The sequence below is a fragment of the Odontesthes bonariensis genome, chromosome 20 (genome assembly GCF_027942865.1).
Source record: "Odontesthes bonariensis isolate fOdoBon6 chromosome 20, fOdoBon6.hap1, whole genome shotgun sequence".
NCBI classification, from domain to species: domain Eukaryota; kingdom Metazoa; phylum Chordata; class Actinopteri; order Atheriniformes; family Atherinopsidae; genus Odontesthes; species Odontesthes bonariensis.
In genome coordinates this window covers 9,945,392-9,964,670 of record NC_134525.1, presented here as the reverse complement: position 1 = coordinate 9,964,670, position 19,279 = coordinate 9,945,392, and the positions used below count along the sequence as shown (strand labels likewise).

Sequence of the window (19,279 nt, the reverse complement as noted above, 5' to 3'; positions counted from 1 at the left end):
TTTTTAGCCGAAACCTTTAAAGGTAGGGTAGGAGATCCTGGATTTTGAGTCCAGCGAAGCTGCATTTTGAAAATACACAGGTAAAAAGTCCCAACCCTTTTCTTCACTTTCCCCCGAAGGCACGCCTCTAGAGTACATGAACGCGCACGAGCACGAAGGTGCACGAGCGCTGTTCTGACAGCAAGCATCGATCGTTGCCGTATTTAGTATTTAGTATTTAGTATTTAGTTTATGCTAACTATACGTTTAATAATGCTAGGTGCTAGCCAAGCTGGCTCTAGTTTAGCTTCCTGCCAAGCTTCTGGACGCGTAATTCGTTCACGGAGCAGGGTACGCGCACAGGGGGAAGGAGGGGGAGGGGGAGGGGGAGGGAGGAGCAGATTGCAGTTTGATAGACGGCATCAGTATCCAATCATTGTGAACGGTCCGTTCACAATGATTGGATACTGTTTTTCCTAGATTGTACGTTCTAGAGGCCACTAAAACTTTTCATATTTGTGTGAAAACTTTTAATTAATTGGTTGCAATGGGGGTGTGAAGAGTATTTCAAGCAATATGTAAAAAAAAGTTCCAGAAAAAGAACCCCTACCCTGCCTTTAAGCCTTTTGGTGCCAGTATTTTCAAAATATGGAATGCAAAGTGGAATTATTGAGTAGGGATAATTATGGTCTGGGAAATGTCAATGATTTGCAACTACATTGTTTTTTAGGGATTTTTAAATCCCTAAAATTAAAAAAAAAAAAAACTCCTTCATTTCTGAAAAGGGACATTTTTGTCCCCTTCTAAAATGATCCCCAAAATACCATATGTTAATATTTTTTTCAACTCTTTTTTTCATAAATCTTTTCTTCCACTTCAGTTCTGATCATAACCACCAAGTTTTCAATTATTCTCAAAAAAATAACCCTTTAAATACCATTGTATATGAGGTAAACACCAATTTCTGTTAAAACACACACACAAAATAATTATCCCCGCTCAACAATTCCACTTTGCATTCTATATATTGAAAATATTGCAGTTTTTGTGTTGTTGTTTTTTTTTTTTTACAGAAATTGGCGTTTACATCATATAAACCAGTATTTAAAGGGTTCCATTTTTTTAAATAATTGAAAACCTGGTAGTTATGATCAGAACTGAAGTGGAATAATAGATATATATAAAAAAAAGTGGAAAAAAATATAAAAACATATGAAGTTTTTAGGTTGTTTTAAAAGGGGACAAAAATGTCCCTTTTCAGAAATGAAGTTAAAGGATGCTCATGATCATCACTGTTTACATGAACACATGTAGCATCCTCGTCCATCTGCCACTAGAGATGAGTTCAACAGCTCTAATCATTCACTACAAAATGCTCTAATCATTGATAGCTGAATTAAAAATCGATTAATTTGTCATTAATAGTTGATTAACAGATCACAAGGAAAGTCGGAGGATCTTTCAACCCCGTCAAAAAGCCAGAGGCAACGGGATTGTGTTCTGGAGATGTCCGGTTTCCACAGCTGATGCCTTTTATTCTAATATCTGGAGCACCATCAGACATGCTGGCCTTGAGCGCCACATTAAAACAGAAAACACAATGCCAGGTCAGTCCACTGCATGTCCTTACACTAACGCTGTCCAAAATAAATGCGTATGCAAGGCAGTCAGGCGTGTCTCCTCCATTATTAAGAAGGAAAGTGACTCATGACGAGAGCTGCTCTTGCCTGAGGCAACAAGTACTCGTATTTGTGAGTTTAAACAAATGAATGCCATTTGTTTTGCCCCACTTCATTTTATCTCTGAACCCAAGACTGAAGAGATTCATACTCCCTTTATCATACAACCGTGTTGACTACTGTAGAGATTTCCAGAACATTTAAAACTGCCAAAAGAAGCCAAATTATCTTCACCCACCAGCATGGGCTGTACTGATTATTTTTTTCATGAAAACACACTATGTGAAAATCAACTTATCTCTTTTCAGGAAAAAAAAAAGCTTTAATTTTAGTATCTGGCAGCAAAGAGAATAAAGGGAAAATCTCTCTTAGTACATGCTGTACACGAGAGGCACATCACACACCAAGATGCCATATGGACGACAAATGATAGCCGGCGTGACGGCCATCAAAGCGTGTGTTACTGCAGCAGTGTCCTTATAAATTCAGATCAAGCCTCCTGAATCTTTTGTAGGCAATCTAAGAACTCAACCCTGTGACAACTCACACCCGTGGACGACATCTAAGAGATTCTTAAAAGCAATTCACACTATATTATCACATCCACCAGCCCCAAACAGCTCCGAGTCCAACCGCGAGACAGGCTTGAGAAAAAAAAGAAACAATTTAAAGGGCTACGAAGAAGATAGACAATGATCCATCAGTGCTCAGACATGGATTATCAGTTGTCAGCTGTGATTAAATGCTGCTGGCTGCAAGCTGTCAGGTATTAAGTGTTTGTGTAGGTGGCAAACGACATCCTGCCAATTATCGAAACTGGCAGGCGGGGTGAAAATTCATGAATATCTTATTCTGTTTATGAGAGAAAAAATAGTTCATCAGCAAAAGTAATCCCAAAGTATGATCTTTGTTTACAGTTCAGGGACATGAAATCGGATCAGAAAGCCTTTGGAATATGTGCGTATGCGCAGGCCGAGGCCATGTTTGTGTCAGCACCAGACCGGTGACAGATGCAACAATTGAGTGCCTAAACATGCAGCGTATGCACGCTCAGCTGCATCACCAAAGCTGCCATTGATCCTGGGATGCTAATAACTCACATGCCTCTCACTCTCTTATGGAAATCCCACACCTGATAGAAAGCATTCTTTGTGGTTCTCATGCTGACGATGAATCCTATACACACAATCTGAACCCCTTTGATGTCCTTTGAATATCGCAGATGGATTCGGAGCTTATCTCCAGGAAGCTTTCCATTGCTCACTGCTGAGGAAGAGGACTGTAAATCATCTCTAAATCAAACACTTTGTAATGTATAACGCCTTTCATTAGTGTTGCTCTGATGCAAGGCTTTCCGGCGAACCTTTGGTGGGGGAAATCCTCTAATGGGTTGAGTAGGAGATAGGAGGAGAGAGGCATGGCTGCAGACATAAATTCTCGCTGAAAGACATTAACGGCATCAGCCGACTGGTGCCTGTCGCAAGGCACGACTGAGGAGGCCAATGAATCACCGAATTAAAGCTTTCTTGAGTTTGCACTTGGCTGCGTGCCAGATCAAAGAAGATATTAAAGGACAGAGGTGTCTTTATTTGTCACTTTGAAGTCAGAGTGAAAAGAAAAATTTACAAACAACTGAGGCATGAATACAGGCAGATTAATCAGTCGTGAACTACTGTGGAAGTTTGCCAACTTAAGGCCTCGGTATGCTTCTCCGTCGCTATCTGTCAATCCGTCTCTGTGGTCACGGAGAGGCTCTCTGTGGTCACAGAGAGGCTCTCCGGGATGTCGGATACGCAAGGCAGTTCACCTCCCGATCAGCAGGCGTTGCTACACGAGACGACCTAATCTCGCGACGTCTATCGTGAAAGTCGTTGTTTGATTGTTCACCTTCCGGCTCTGTTCCACTCCTCACAGTGAATGATGGCGACCGAGAGAGAAAGACTGTCGTTGGATTTGGAGCTTGTTGATTTTGAAATGCAAATAATTTTGACCAAATGTTGACCGGCACACAGTAAACTCTTTCAAAAATGACGGTGTTGTTGTTCTGAGAGGAAGGAGCTAAACCAGAAAAGTGATTCCGGAAATGATGTTGTTAGCCGACCAATCACAACCCTTGTGGTCTCCGCGAGTCTCCGTCTCCCCCGACGGATAGATAGGAACTTTGGCCGACGCAAGCAAGCGACGGAGAGCGTCTCCGGGTGGGTCTCCTCTCCAGAGGGCGACCATAAATCAGCCTTTATCCAGAACGGGCTGCACAGGTCCATTTCACTGGTCACTTTATATTTCACTTTCGTCTTACTTTACTTACTTAACGATCACTTTATCTTTTTAAACTGTTTTTTAAATTCTTAGATTGTTTTTAAAGTGTTTATAATTGTATAAACATTTTTATTGCTTTATTATGTCTGCTACTGGATGCTTGAATTTCCTTCGGGATCAATAAAGTATCTATCTATCTATCTATCTATCTATCTATCTATCTATCTATCTATCTATCTATCTATCTATCTATCTATCTATCTATCTATCTATCTATCTATCTATCTATCTATCTATCTATCTATCTATCTATCTATCTATCTATCTATCTATAGTGGTGTGGTGGTTAGCACTGTCGCCTCACAGCAAGAGGGTTACAGGTTTGATTCCCAGTTGGGGCCTCTCTGTGTGGACTTTGCATGTTCTGCCCGTTTAAGCTTCTCCGGCTTCCTCCCACCATCCAAAAGCATGCATGTTAGGTTGATTGGTGACTCTAAATTGTCCCTAGGAGTGAGTGTGCCCAGTGATGGACTGGCGACTCGCCCAATGACAGCTGGGATAGGCTCCAGCGCCCCGCAACCCTAAATTAGGTTAGGCGTGAATTGAAAATGGAGGGCTGGATGGAAATACCCTTTTTTTCTGAAGTTGATGCAATTTGCTGACATCTTCATGACATGTCTGTGACAAGCTTTGGTTGGAAAAAGAAAAACAAGGACCCCAAAGTCAGAAAATACTGTCCTGGAATTAGTGGTGGGCCGTTATCGGCGTTAACGTGCTGCGATAATTTGAGAGTCGTATCGGGCGATATAAAAAATATCGCTGTTAATCTATTCTCAAAATTGGGTTGGGAACTGGGTCAAAATAGGTAAGCAAACTGTGATGACTTTTACCTTTTTTTAGCTCGGGTGTAGGCCGATGTACTTTGTCTGCCGTTATGAAAACAGAAGAACGCCACTTTGCAGAAGCCTGTGCTAGGCAGTTTATGGAGGTCGGGGATAGTTCAATTGTCGTAAAATGGTGGGACATTTCAAACACAGTCCGGCCAACGCAGACGAGCTGAAAGTCCAGCAAACCTCCCTTGGGCAAGTTCAGGAGCCGCTCGTGCAAGATGTTCCAACACGGTGGAATTCCACCCTCGAGATGATCAAGCGCGTGAGGCGCAACAGAGACGCACTGCACACAACGCAACAGCAGCACCACCTGGCCCTCCCAACAAGTGCTGAATATGAGAAGTTGGCGAAGCTAGAGAAACTGCTGGAGCCATGCATGTGAATAAGCTGGGTTAGTGACTGGTGGAAGAAGATGGAAAAGTAGCGCTTGGACTGATTAACAAAAAGCTACTGATGTAAACCTTGTAGGCTTACCGTACTAATTTCCATGTTTAACTGAATAACCCGTTTAACACAAGTACATTTTATTGAGCATGTTTTTTTTTCTTCACCAAATATCAAAGTAGAACAGCTTTCTCAAGCAATCAGTGATGGGTTTTGGAAACAGGAAATGAGCCCCTGGTTTAATGCACCCCCTGTATTAAGAAACCCTATCTCAAAGACTGATTTTTAGTCATTACTTGGGTAGCACGCATATTCTGAAGGAGCCATTTTAATCTAGATTAATCTAGATTAATTTCAAGATTTCAGTGAGATTAATCTAGATTAAAAAAATTAATCTATGCCCACCACTACCTGGAATACACTGCCACTAACAACGACAGCGCTCACTCGATAAAATGTCAGCGCCATGGCGAAAACTTGAGTGGAAAGGGACTGAAAACAGCCAGCAATCCAGAACTTTCTCTCAACTCAAACCACTGTCCAACAAATGCGAACAAGGTTCTCATTTTGTGTGATCTACAGACAAAGTTTAATCTAAGTTCGAAGACACATGCATTGTCAACAGGAAACTTAGGCGACAACTGACAGTTGACACTTCCTGCAGTGTTATCAACAGTCTCATAATAGAAAACACTGTTGAAAGGCTTTAATATACTTCGTCATACAGAAGCACTTAGCAGTAAATGACAAGTAAACAGCTTAAATATAGTGTGACCGGGTATCAAAGAGAAATGTGTCTGTTTCAGAACTGAGTGTTAATGCGAAAAGTACTCAAAGCTGAACGTATCTGATCACATATTCTCTGATGTAAACGGTTTCGTGCAAATGTCTCATTTTGCTTCCAAGCAGTCAAACTTTCTTCTACTTCAGTCTTGAGCAATTGTTCCCCAGACTTTCTAAAAGCCTTTTTTCTTTTGGACATTGGCTGCTTTTTCACTCTTTTTCAGCCGTCCTTGCACCTGACCATTTTCAGAGGAATATATATATATATATATATATATATATATATATATATATATATATATATATTATATATTTATTTTCTTTTTTTCTTTTTGCATTTTAAGATACTCAACAATGAGAAGTGAAGGACAAGGCCTAGAAAAACTAACAACAGAGGAACAGTATCTCAAAGTGATGCCCTTAAAAAATAAGGAAAAAAAATCCTGACACAGGAGCTGAGAGATGCATCTGGACCTTCAGCTGATCCATCTGCTGTTGGCCCAAGCCTCATCAGAAATGGGCTCCATGGGGGGCGGTCGGTGGCGTAGTGGGTTGGGCGGCCGCCCCGTGTGCGGAGGCTGCGGCCCTCCCTGCAGCTGGCCCCGGTTCGGGTCCCGCACCGGACGGCCCTTTGCTGTGTGTCTTCCCCTTCTCTCTGCCCCCTTCTTCCTGTCTCTCTCCAACTGCACTGTCCATTAAAGGCATTAAAAAAAAAAATAAATAAAAATGAAATGGTCTCCATGGAAGGGTGGCTGTCAAGAAGCCGTTCTTAAGGAAGGGAAACAGGGAGAAAAGGCTGAGCTGTGCCAAAGGACACAAGAAGTGGACTGAAAATCAGTGGCAGCAGGTCTGATGGAGGGATGAATCCTCCCCAGAGTCCGGACCTCAACATTATTGAAGCAGTGTGGGATCATGTTGGCAGAGAACGGAACAAAAGGCAGCCGACATCCAAAGAAGAGCTTTGGGATGTCCTTCAAGAAGCCTGGAGAACTATTCCTGAAGACTCCTTAAAGAAAGGACAGAAAGCTGGTCTGAGAGGGTTTATGCTATGTTGGAGAATAAAGGAGCTCAGAGCAGATATTCACTTTAAAGCTGCTTAGAGCTGTACAAATTATTTGCCATCTAATAAAAAGGGTTGGGAATCAGTTGGGTCCCTTTGTCAGTATCTGTATTTGCCAAGAATCCTGATCTCGGTCCTTCTTCTCGTCCTCTTTTTGGAGAAAGAGTTTAAGAAAAACCCGTTTGAGGATATTCTTCATCCAAAATGACGAGTGGAAAAAAAAAAAAGGTTTTGTGCTTTTATCAAACTTTTCCAAATGCTTGTCATCCCTCTCTGCGAGCACCAGCTATTGTGAGAAAAAAAACTTTTTGTCTTTTATCCAAAGCCAAATTCTTGATCTGAACTTCTTTCGACTGAAGCCTCAACTCTCCAGAGCGCAGTTATTCAGATTCCCCAGACATCTTACCACCTGGGTGATGGAGCTGAACCTTCACAGGAGAAATTCTGACTGTTCACTCGGGACTCGCTCGCAGTAGCTCCACAAATAGCGTAAGTCCTGACTGGTGTGCCATTCAAACAATGAACATTTTACTCTCCCAAACACCTGAAGCGTGTTAGTGAACTGCAATGACCACGATTCCCTGCAACTGTGGCACAAAGCGTCTGTGCTGCTTGGAGTTGTGACCCAGACTCTTAACTGGAGAGACTGAAATAGGGCCTCTTTAATGAGGGAAGTAATGTCAGCTAATGTAGCATGGCTACACAGTCGGATTACAATACCAGAGATAATGAGCTCCGATCACACTTTCCTCTTCTAATAACAGCAAAGCAAATACTGCAGTGCATTTTAATTCCTTTTTCCTCCCGCTCTCCAGTCGAGTTAAAGGCATTAGACTGTCTTTAAAGCGTAATTATCAGATTCTTAACGCATGCGATTGGCTCTACAGCTAAGAGGCTTATATTTAAGCCACCCTAAAGTCCTGTTGGCGGATGAGTCACACAATAAGATCAAGCCAGCCCTCTTCAAAGTTGAACCGAGAGTATAAATAAGCATCGCCGTCTGATAGGTGGCACTCGTTGCCACGGCGACGGCGGGGCATGCTGCTTTCACACCCTTCACTCTGCGGCTGCCTCTTATGACAGCGACGCCCCAAACATCACCCTCTTGTGACACCCGTGGCGTCTCTCTCAATCCGCTGTCACGCAGACGCACACGTGCACGTGCACGTGCAAGGGCCCGTTATTGGCAATCAATATTTACCGTTCCACAAGTGACATCTTTCAATCTCTTCTTTCTTTTTATCTGCAGGGCACCTCGCGAGTCATTTGCTGAGACTCGTCTCGTCACCAGCGTGTTTGCCGACATGATCCCGACAAGCCAAAACTGCTCAAGCTAAATCATCTCTCGGTGAGATCTGAGATTAAATCTGCTCCAAGCTCCGTCTTTTTAAAGAAAAAAAACACACCACGCTGCCACACACTTGTGTTTTTTTGTGCGCCTTACGCCGTGACATACGAGTTTTTCATCTACTCCTGTGATGCAACACCTATAATAAACTGATAATTTGGATGGCGGCTGGATGTGTGGAGACATTTTCTGTTGTTCAGTGACTCGTGCGACAGTTGAGGATGCGCTCTAATTAGAGAACGGTATGGGAGGTAGTTTTGGTCAGAGGAAAAAATATGACAAGAGCTCCTGCTAATGAACATCGTTTGACACTGAGGGGCTCCCAGAAACACAGTTTATAGATGGTTTGTGTGCTCCTGAAGGGTTTTACGATGGGGTCTGACGAGAGAAATTAAATTTCAGAACAAATTGAACCGTAGCACTGCGTGATTTTTGTTTTATTTAGGCTGCCAAAGAGTAAGTTATTACTGGGTAAGCACCAATTGCTCGGCTGATGATTGGAAATGACTGATTTTCAGCTTGACTGGCGCCCAGCACATCAGGCACTGAGAAATATAAACAGACAGACACAAACCCTTAAAGGTTTTCTTTTTACTAATATTTTCTAAAAAGAGCCAGAAAGTGAGAGTCTGAACTTCCAACTCCCAGTCGAACACGATCTATTTCTGGGCTAGCATGGTCGCGAAGGCCAAAGTCCATCTCGTTGCACCAGTTAGCGTTGAAAGGGACGCCACAAACGGCTGATAACAGAGTGAAAGGGATGAGTAGGCTTAGCTTATTCCTGGGAGATCTGAAACTTAGAGCAAGAGACGCGATTAACTGATTTTACCTGCATGCAAGAGAGCTGGCAGCTCACCCTCGATCCTGCTGGGCAGGGTTAAGGTCCACAGTCAGGTCAAAGATAATAAACTAGCTTAACTATCAAGAAAAGTTGTGGTTTTTGGGACATTTCGGTCCACTTAAGGCCAAAACATCGATCTATAAATCTGAATCCATATGGAGCCAGAGTGTGCAACACTGGTTTGTTCCCAGTGATCAGCGCCTCAGTGTAATGTTTGGTGTGCGATGCTTTCCTGCTTCATATGCTGACAAGCTACCTGGCGTAACTCTCGTTTTAAACATATACCCACAGCACGCATCAAAAAAGTGTTTACCATCAGCAAAATGAAGTTACGCACACTACCACTGGCAATCGGTCAGGATTTGGTAGCATTGGGCCTCATGCAACAACCTGTTTGTACGCACAGATCTGTTCTTAAGTCGTGCGTACGAGTGATTTAAGAGAATTTGCGCATTCACCAATCTTTTTGGATTTTACGCTTTCAGGTACGAACAGAATTTACGAGTGATCCAGACCTGATTGTGCATTTAATTACTTTGAAGCAAACATAAATAAATATATACATTATACCCCATAATGATGCTGACATTATTCTGTTTGACTTAAATGATGCACTAATTGAAGGTTAATTTGACTCTGTATGTAACAAAGTCAATGGGAAGTGTAAGCAGCGGCTGTCTTGCAATAGATTGCACACATATACGCATCAAAGCACCCGTGCTGTAAACGCAGCTGCCAGAAAACCCCCCCATAGACCACCCCATCAAAGTGCCATCATGATGAGGCAACAACTGATTGCACGGCTTTAGTTGCAGTCATCGATCGCATTTTTTTTTTTTTTGGGGGGGCTTTTTTTGGACCTTTAATTATAGGACAGTTGGAGAGAGACAGGAAGCAGGGGGCAGAGAGAGGGGGGAGACATGCAGCAAAGGGCTGCTTGGTGCGGGACTCGAACTGGGGCCAGCTGCAGCGAGGACTGTAGCCTCTGTACATGGGGCGGCTGCTTAACCCACTACGCCACCGACCGCCCCCATCGAGTGCATTTTTAAGCCATTTTCACATCTCTTCTTTATTTTGGTGACATTACGAACTACAGGTGACACGGAATTAACAGCACTTGTAATTGCTTCCCATTTCTTCGCTTTAGCAGGTTCCGTAATTCCACTGCTGACTCTGCTAAAAATGACAGATTTTCCTTTCTGGATCTCTGAAAGCAGAACTTCAGTCTCAGAGCCCGTAAAGTTGTTCTTTTTGCGCCTTGATGCCATTCTCATTACTCAACACTCAACACTTCCTGGCACAGGACAGAGGAAGCACAGCCTTATATGGTATCGTTTTGGGCGTGGAGTAGGCAAATCTACTATCCTCATGCACTTAAATACGCACGTGTGGCGTTCATCATTTTCTGCAGGTCGTTTACACACTTTTTCCCAAGTTTGTTGAATTTGACGTGAAGTGTTCGTACAAAAAAAGTAAGTGAAATTTAGAATAGAAATAGGAAAATGTTCTTGCATGAGGCCATTGTTTTATGAGGTTTATAACACTAAAGCACATTTTACTGGTATTAACAACAGGGTTGGGAATAAAAACTAAACTCATTGAATCAATTTCTGAACGCAACAGATTTGTGAAGGTTCTCACCAGGCGGCCATTTTGCAAATAAAAGACCTCTGTCCTCTGTCAGGAGCTGCGTACATGTTGCATTTTAGAATCAAAACTATGAATCAATTAAAAATCGGTATCGATAAGAATCATAATCAAAATTGTGAATATCACATTAGACTCCCAACCCTAATCCTTTGTTTCCATGAACTGGTGCAGCAGTTTACGGAAGCCGAGAGCGGACATGGTACGTATAAACTTTTTTCTGATCGTTTTCTCGAGATAATGAGTTAATTTATCGATTTTTTTTTAGATCACGAGATGACTATATTTTCTTGAATGCTCATGATCAGTTTCTCAGTGTTCTTGAAGCCTTTTCAAGAACGGAATCAAGCTGAATATGTCAGATTTTGGAGAACCCAACATAGATCAAAGATAAATAACTGGTTATCTCGAGAAAACGATAACGGCACCTCTCGTGCATCATTTGATAACCATGGAGACCTGGAGGCCTGGTCCCCTCAGCTGGTCCCTGATGAAACCGACTATATCAGCAGGATCACTTAGGTGTAAACGCCTCTCGAGCCAGCCGTCTCCTTAAATGACGTGGGCTGATATGAAAGTTATCTCTACAAGGCAAACAAATTGCAATTTCAGCTGTTCGACCTCGGGTCTGGTTCTCCAAAATCTGACATTTTCAGCTTGAGTCCGTTCTTGGAAAGGCTTCAAGAAAACTGAGAAACTGATCATGAGCATTCAAGAAAAGATAGTCATCTCGTGATCTCGAAAACCATCGGTAAATTATCTCGTTATCTCAAGAAAACGATCAAAAACATCAGAAAAAGGTTCATACGTACCACGTCTGCTCTGGGCTTCCGTAGCATTTTTCATTTTCAAAAGAACAAACACAAACACATTATTTTAAAGGAGAGATTTGAGAAATTCTGACCAGTTACCAGGTGACTATTATACTTTATAAATGGGTGATAACAACAAAAAGGTTAAGGCTCTAATCTGGTTCATAAGGGGGGGGGGTTCATTCGTCCAAACACATCTGTCCAGTAACCTGCTGCAGTTTCAGAGAAAATCCACTTGTTTTTCCCTCCAGTCAGAGCTTTCTTATGATGTCACAATTCAATTTTGGATCAATAAAAGAAAAGATGTTGTATGCTGTCAATTCAATTCTTTTAAAGAAACATCTGAAGGTCAGAATATCTAAAAGATAAAGAGACTGCTTAGAAAATCACATCTTGAGCTACAGTTAAACATTATTTAGACTAAATTTGTTTGCATTTTGCTAAACCTGCTTTACTTTGATACTGGCATAAAATTGAGATCGGACATAATATGTTTATCACAATCCTCCATTCATATTTGTCGGTTTTGTTACTCAAAAAAGAAAACACTGTTTAGTTCCAATTTGTGGCAATCAAGCACTGTGAGTTTGGCACCTCAATTTGAGCTAATTCAGCCTCGCATCCTCACATCAGCTGCTGCGGCTCTAACCGCTGATTGTGCTGCTAAACGGCTCAAATCACAATAATTAACTCGAAGGATGCGAAGGGAGCGCAGTCCTCTGCCAAGGCCAGTGCCCAGTCTTGCACTTTTAAGGAAAACGATTCCCCCTCTTTTGCACGAGCTCCTCCTAAAAGTGCAATCTTGCCGACAGGAAAAACAAACACCAAAAAAACCCCCAAAGATCTTGAATTATTCATTATGCCTAAATTCCACAACTCTCCAGCTTTGTCTATTTCAAGCTTTTAAGCTTCATTCATGGCAACAATCGCACATTAAAAAAAAACAAACTCTGGAGGACACTGCAGGGGTTCAGGGAGGGGCAGAAGGCAGACTGGGAGCAGCAGAATGTCAAGTCCACTCATGTATGTAATGGTTACACTGAAGTGATTGTACAATGTGACCCCCCCCTCCCTCCCCCATCGTCCCCACTGCCCCTTCCACCCCATCATGATATCAATTAAAATTATGGCAAAAGACAGACGCACCGATGAACCGTAACAAGTGGCTTCTCTGGAGAGAGCCAGAGCCACGAGGCTGCCTTAATTAGGCCTGAAAAATGGCAGGTTATTCCATCCCTGCGTTCCCTGTTAAAGTGCACTACAGAGCCACAGAGTCAACTCTGGCCCCAACTGGCAAATGTTATTATTTCATCTTTGTCGCAGCTGTGAATAAGCCAATGGGCGTGACAGCCAGTGGACAGCCATAGATTTTTTAACAAAGTCTTACTGGAAAACACGTGAAGCCGACCGTTCACCGCTGGAGCCGCACACATACTGTACACAAGATGAGCCTTTTCATTAATTAGGAATCAGGGAGGTGGAATATCTGACAGGTAATGAGTCCACGCAGGCTGGTTGCTAACAGACAAGCCAACACCTCGTTGTGATTCAAACTGTGTTTCCACATTCAAATGTCAACCTCTCTCCTTCCCTTTGCTCTGTATGTGTTTTTTGGGTGTAAATTTCATCATGAAATTTCCATCTCGCCTGCATTCATTATGCAGTCTGGAGGTGCGATCCCACTGGTGCACTTCAGCGTGGCCTGACAGAAGGCTGGATTTGAAAGAGGCTAAATAGAAATTGGAATTAGGGAGAAATAAAAAGGAAAACAAGTCGTCGTAACAATTAGGTGAAAGAAAGGACAAACCCCCCCCTCCAAAGGAAACAGGCTCATTCATACGATCGGATGACATCAACTGTGACAATATGATATATTTAAAGTAGGGCTGGGCAACGCTTAAAATTTAACTAATCACATGATTTCCCTGATTAATCGCGATTAATAGCATTTGTACGCATAATCCAAAAATGAATCCAAAAGTAGTGTATAGCTTTTAGAATTTAGTTTTATTTTAAATGTGCTGCCATATGAATGAAAGTGCCATAACATTTGTTGTGCAAACACACTTTTATCATCAGCATTTTTATGTAGTTTTTATGTAGAAGCCTCGCTCCACTGTCTGTTTCCTTGAATGACTTGCTGCTATCCGTTGTGTGTTTTGCCTTTAAGTGATATTTTAGACTGGAACTACTACGGTGAGAAGACAATTCAACTTGGCAGTGTTTACAGATGACTTTGGTTCTGTCAACTCCGCCGTCTGGAAGAACTTTAAAATGAAAATGGCCGAGTAAAAGTTCCGTACCCTTCTCCGTGTTTGGTGGATCCGACGATTACTTTCTTTTCCGGTTCCGCAGCAGACAGCAACAGACTTTTACAAAATAAAACCCTGTGAGCAACATATTTTTACAATAATAAAATAAATAATAAAACCTGCGCTAATGCGCGATAAAATATTTATCGGCGTTAAATAATCAATGAGTTAACAAGATAATAATGAGTTAACTCGCCCAGCCCTAATTTAAAGACTTGATATAGTTATTACAAATGCACCTATGTCACTGCCTTAAATACTTGAATTTAAGTATAGATTTAAAAAAGCAGTCATTATTATATGCAAGCTTAGTCGTGACTCCTGAGACTGTAAAAATATTCTGGGGCACACTTTCTGCTGCTTTAACTGAGGTCTCTAATAAGCTTTTTTCAGTTACTCCCTCGATTTATAACATGAGGAAAACATTTGATTTGATTTGAAAAGTTCTGTCCTTTTTGTACAAATTCACTTGCAGAGTAGACCGGAGAATAAACTAACGCAGACCATAAGGAGCATTGTTTCTGGTGCTCTTTCCATCGAATGCTAAAACTCTGATGCTAAAAAAGCCCATCGCTTCTGTGGTTTGTCAAAATATTGTCAAAAAATATTCAACTCCGAACAAATCTAACATACCAGATGCAAGTATTCACTGCAAATCCACGTGGATTCCAGTCCATACGGGTCTCTTCTCTGTACTTTCAGTTATCTTATAAAAAGAAAACCTTTTTCAACTTCTTTTTAGTATGTTGGAACAATAGATTGTGCAGCAGTTTTGACCATTTTCCCCCTTTTTTTGCAACCCAATGACTAAAAGAGGGTGTAACTCAAATGCAATCCCCCTTGTATGTGTAAAGCATGATACCATCACATGCACATACAATGTTTGGTCATTTGACACGTGAAAAATAAGAATGAAACAGCAATTTTTTGCACAAACTGTAAAACAGGAATGTTTGTCCACACGTTAACATGTAAAGTTTTCACAATCTGAGCTTAAAAATTGTGAAATTACAGCGTTTTGGAAGGCAGTGACTATATATCGTTCTCCAACCTCAACCTTTTTAACATCTAAACCGAAGCATATGCATTAACTGTAACTCCTAACTGTAACCATGGGATACAAAAAGTTTAAAGGATCGTGGATAGGGCTGGGCGATAAAACGAGATATGAAACATGGTCGATATACTTTTCGACAGATTATATTCGTCCATCTTTTGACAGACGATACGAATAGCCAATGAAAACAGGCGCCATTTTTCTACATGACAGCAAGCAAAATGCCAACCCCGATAAGACCCAGTCCTAACTCTGTAAGATCTCTCCTTCGAGAGCTTTGATGGAGAAGCTTGGGGTAAAGGAGTTGGGCCCGGATCAACCTGAACTCACCATCAAACAGCCGGCAAGCTAGAAGGGAAGGCGGTACGTGAGAGGCTTCTCTCCTAACTGCTGCACCAGAGAGGCTCGGCCAGCTGGATGCAGCCATGCTGACGCTTTATTTTGTTTTCCGTATATGCTTTGAGATATATTTTTATTTGAAATACAATACAATTATTATTAATATACAGAATTTTCCTTTGTGAGTTACTAAATTAAGATGTTTTGGTATTGGTCTGTAGTGTTATTTCATGATGGAATAAAGTAACTGTTGAATGTATAACCTTTTAAGTGGAAATATCTTTACTTTTTTGCATTAACCCATTTTACAACAATCACTGGATGTGGCACAGCCTCACATAAAAAATATCTTACCAGCCGCCACTGAAGTTGAGATCTTGACCGGTTTTAGGCAGCTGCTTCCTTTTCTTTAAATTAGGGCTGGGCGAGTTAACTCGTTATTATCTTGTTAACTCATTGATTATTTAACGCCGGTAAATATTTTATTGCGCATCAGCGCAGGTTTTATCATTTGTTTTATTATTGTAAAAGTCTGTTGCTCACAGACTTTTATTTTGTAAAAGTCTGTTGCTGTCTGCTGCTGAACCGGAAAAGAAAGTAATCGGCGGATCCACCAAACATGGAGAAGGGTACGGAACTTTTACTCGGCCATTTTCATTTTAAAGTTCTTCCAGACGGCGGAGTCGACAGAACCAAAGTCATCTGTAAACACTGCCAAGTTGAATTGTCTTCTCAGCGTAGTAGTTCCAGTCTAAAATATCACTTAAAGGCAAAACACACAACTGATAGCAGCAAGTCATTCAAGGAAACAGACAGTGGAGCGAGGCTTCTACATAAAAACTACATAAAAATGCTGATGTTAAAAGTGTGTTTGCACAACAAATGTTATGGCACTTTCATTCATATGGCAGCACATTTAAAATGAAACTAAATGCTAAAAGCTATACACTACTTTTGAATTCCTTTTTGGATTATGCGTACAAATGCGATTAATCGTGATTAATCGGGGAAATCATGTGATTAGTTAAATTTTAAGCGTTGCCCAGCCCTACTTTAAATATATCATATTGTCACAGTTGATGTCATCCGATCGTATGATTAATCGTGATTAATCTAGGAAATCATGTGATAAATTAGATTAAAATTTCAATCGTTGCCCAGCCCTACTTTAAATATAATCATCGAGCAACTACAAATTCATTAAAAAGGTTTGCTCTTAAAGAGGCAACGCTTTCTTATGAAAAAGAAACCGGATGAATTACTTCTCAGTTCAGTGATAGCTTGAAAAAGCCTCCAAGCAGGCTGAATCATATGTGCTGATTGATGTCAGTAGCTGTAGGGTTGTCTAACCATGCTGTGGTCAAGCATCATGCACACAAGAAAAAGGAACAAATAGAGATGAAATATAGTCTCTCATTTTTGCAAATTAAATCGTTTGCTATTTTTTGTTCACCCTCTCATGAGCACAATGACAAACAACTCTGAAATATGAATGCAAATAGCATTATTAAAAGGGCCTGATAGCCACTTCCAATACAATGCGTCATTCTGATCAATTGTACTTATTCGGGGCTACACGCCTCCTTTAGCCTTTGCCTCTGATTGTATTTTCCAAATGCCAAGAGCAGACGAATCGCTGCCACAAACACACATCATTGAGCAACAATGAGGGCAAAATGTGACGCATGGACACAGCTTCTATGCCTTCCTTTTCTTCCTGGAGAAAATCTCCAAGCTCTGAATCCCCATCTGCTCACATCTGCACGATACTGCGAGGATTTTCTGCCCTGCTACCCCCCGTGGTGATCATCTAATTACACCAGGCTTTAGGATGACACGTCATACCTTTATAGAACACCACTCCATCCCACTACCAGAGATAACATTGAGGTGTGAACATACTGTGGGTTTAAACTAAAGTCAGAAACAGTGAATGAGAGTAACATCTCTCATGAACGGTAATGCCTGCAGTACCTGCTATGAAATCCTAAAGCTGGGTCTCCTAATAATGATGCCGTGGATACTGTGTGTGCACAGCAGACTTGTTTTGAGGAACAGGAGACTTTTAATGGCTGTGAAAGTCAGCAGGCTGTCTTTGTGTGTCGAAGCCTCAAATGAGTGTAGAGAAAGAAAACAAAAAAAGAGGGGAAGCGGGACCAAATTTAGAGATTGTTTCTGGGTCTTACCTGTCCCGGCATGGCATTTTCACACAGGAGAGTTTCATAGTCTATGGCGAAAACCGGGGCGTTATCGTTTATGTCCAGCACTGAGATGACTGCGATGCCTTTCCCGATTTGTGTCGGGTCCTCTGAAAAAGAAAAGAGAAGAGAGAGCCCTGGTTTGTGTCAAAGATTTCAGCAAAACTCCTTTTTTTCTGCCCTGATGCACTCGGTCAGATTACGGAATATTGATCTGTTTTTTTTAATTAATCGCGAAGATGACGGCAGATGCGGCGAGCTTCCAACAGCTGGCGTCGTTACCCGCTCTGCTGTGGATCAGCCTGAGTGATTAGGGTCGGCGCGAGGCTTGTTGTCGAGGGCGGCCGCATCTGCCAAACGAGCCATCTTTGCGCCTCTGTCTGGTTGACACACAACGATGGCTTAAATGGCCGCGTCTGAGTGGAAGATGATGATTTAGTCTGGCGTCGCCACGATGCCGGCCAGAGAAGACGCTCTGACATTCGGGCCGGCTGATTTGATGGTGATAAAAAGGGCGCGTGGAGCCTCGGGCCACAGACTTGTTGTCATCAGCGTGGTCTGAAATGTGGAGTGACCGCAGCTCAGATGCACAGATGTCCCTGCACTCTCTTCTGTTACAGGGAACCCATTTACTATAAATATTGTCACAAGGCAGCACAGGGCAGTGGATTTTGTCGCCAGGCCTTGAACTCAAAGATGTTCTCAGCTGAAAACAGTGCATGAGTGTCACTATGTGTCAGAAGTCAGTAGCTCATGCATGAGGGACTGTTGTGACATTTCATATGGCTATTAATATATGCTGCCTCCTCTTTGTTGCTATATCAGGCAAGCACTCACACTCGGGAATCAACCAAGGAGTACATCTGTGTGCCGTGAGATGTAAATAAAAACACGGCTTTGAAGCAAAGAAGCGTAAAAAGGTTCTGAAAAGAAGAATAAAAGAACACTCTCTTAACAGAGTTCAGTCTCGAGACATGAAAGAAGAGGAAGTGCCAGGCTGACAGGCTGGTTTGTCTTTTTTATAACTTATACTGATGTGACGCAGCTGTCGAAATTGCTCAGTTGATGATGTGCTGATGATTGTTATCCGTTGTGTTTGCACGACGGCAGCGGAGCGATGAAAAAAAAAAAAAAGGTGTTCGTGTCCTTGGAGCATTGACAGACGAACAAAAAAACGGCACGCGGCACTTCTTCACATCACATTAACATTGTTCACCCGTGGGTGAGACCGCCCGCCCTTAGTCAGCATCTCGTCCCCGCAGCTCAGGGAGACATGGAGGTCAAAACGACCGCTCTTGTGTGGGAATTAACATTCCCCGACAGCCCTACAACAACTCCACACTGTAATGTCCTCAGCGTGGTCGACTAATAGACGCTATAAAGCGGAAATATTAGATATACTCTCTCTTTGTGGCATTAATCAGCTAACTGACACTCCGCAAAGCCCCAGGGGGAAGATTTTATGAAATGCACTGTTAAAATACACCACATTTTCCAGTCTAAAATGTCAACACCCTCACTGGTTGAAGTAGCGGACGTAGAAAAGTGTTCGATTTGTAGCCAGTTTTTGTAGTTTTAGATTTTCTCACTGCATTTGGTGACATTTAAAGCTGCAGTCTGCAACTCTTTTTCAAGCATAATGCCTGGAACTGTCCGGGGATTCTGAAAGTAGTACATTAAATACCCCAATA

The 19,279-nt window shown here is 42.0% G+C and overlaps 1 protein-coding gene across 2 annotated transcripts in view; it reads right to left on the bottom strand.

The window, feature by feature from the left end:
• Positions 1 to 19,279, bottom strand: part of cdh7a (cadherin 7a) — a 149,559-nt gene that overhangs the window by 28,181 nt on the left and 102,099 nt on the right. For both annotated transcript variants that reach the window (XM_075452379.1, XM_075452380.1), the window contains exon 9: positions 17,577 to 17,698. In XM_075452379.1, the coding sequence (XP_075308494.1) occupies positions 17,577 to 17,698 (122 nt within the window). The remainder of the gene's footprint in view (positions 1 to 17,576; positions 17,699 to 19,279) is intronic.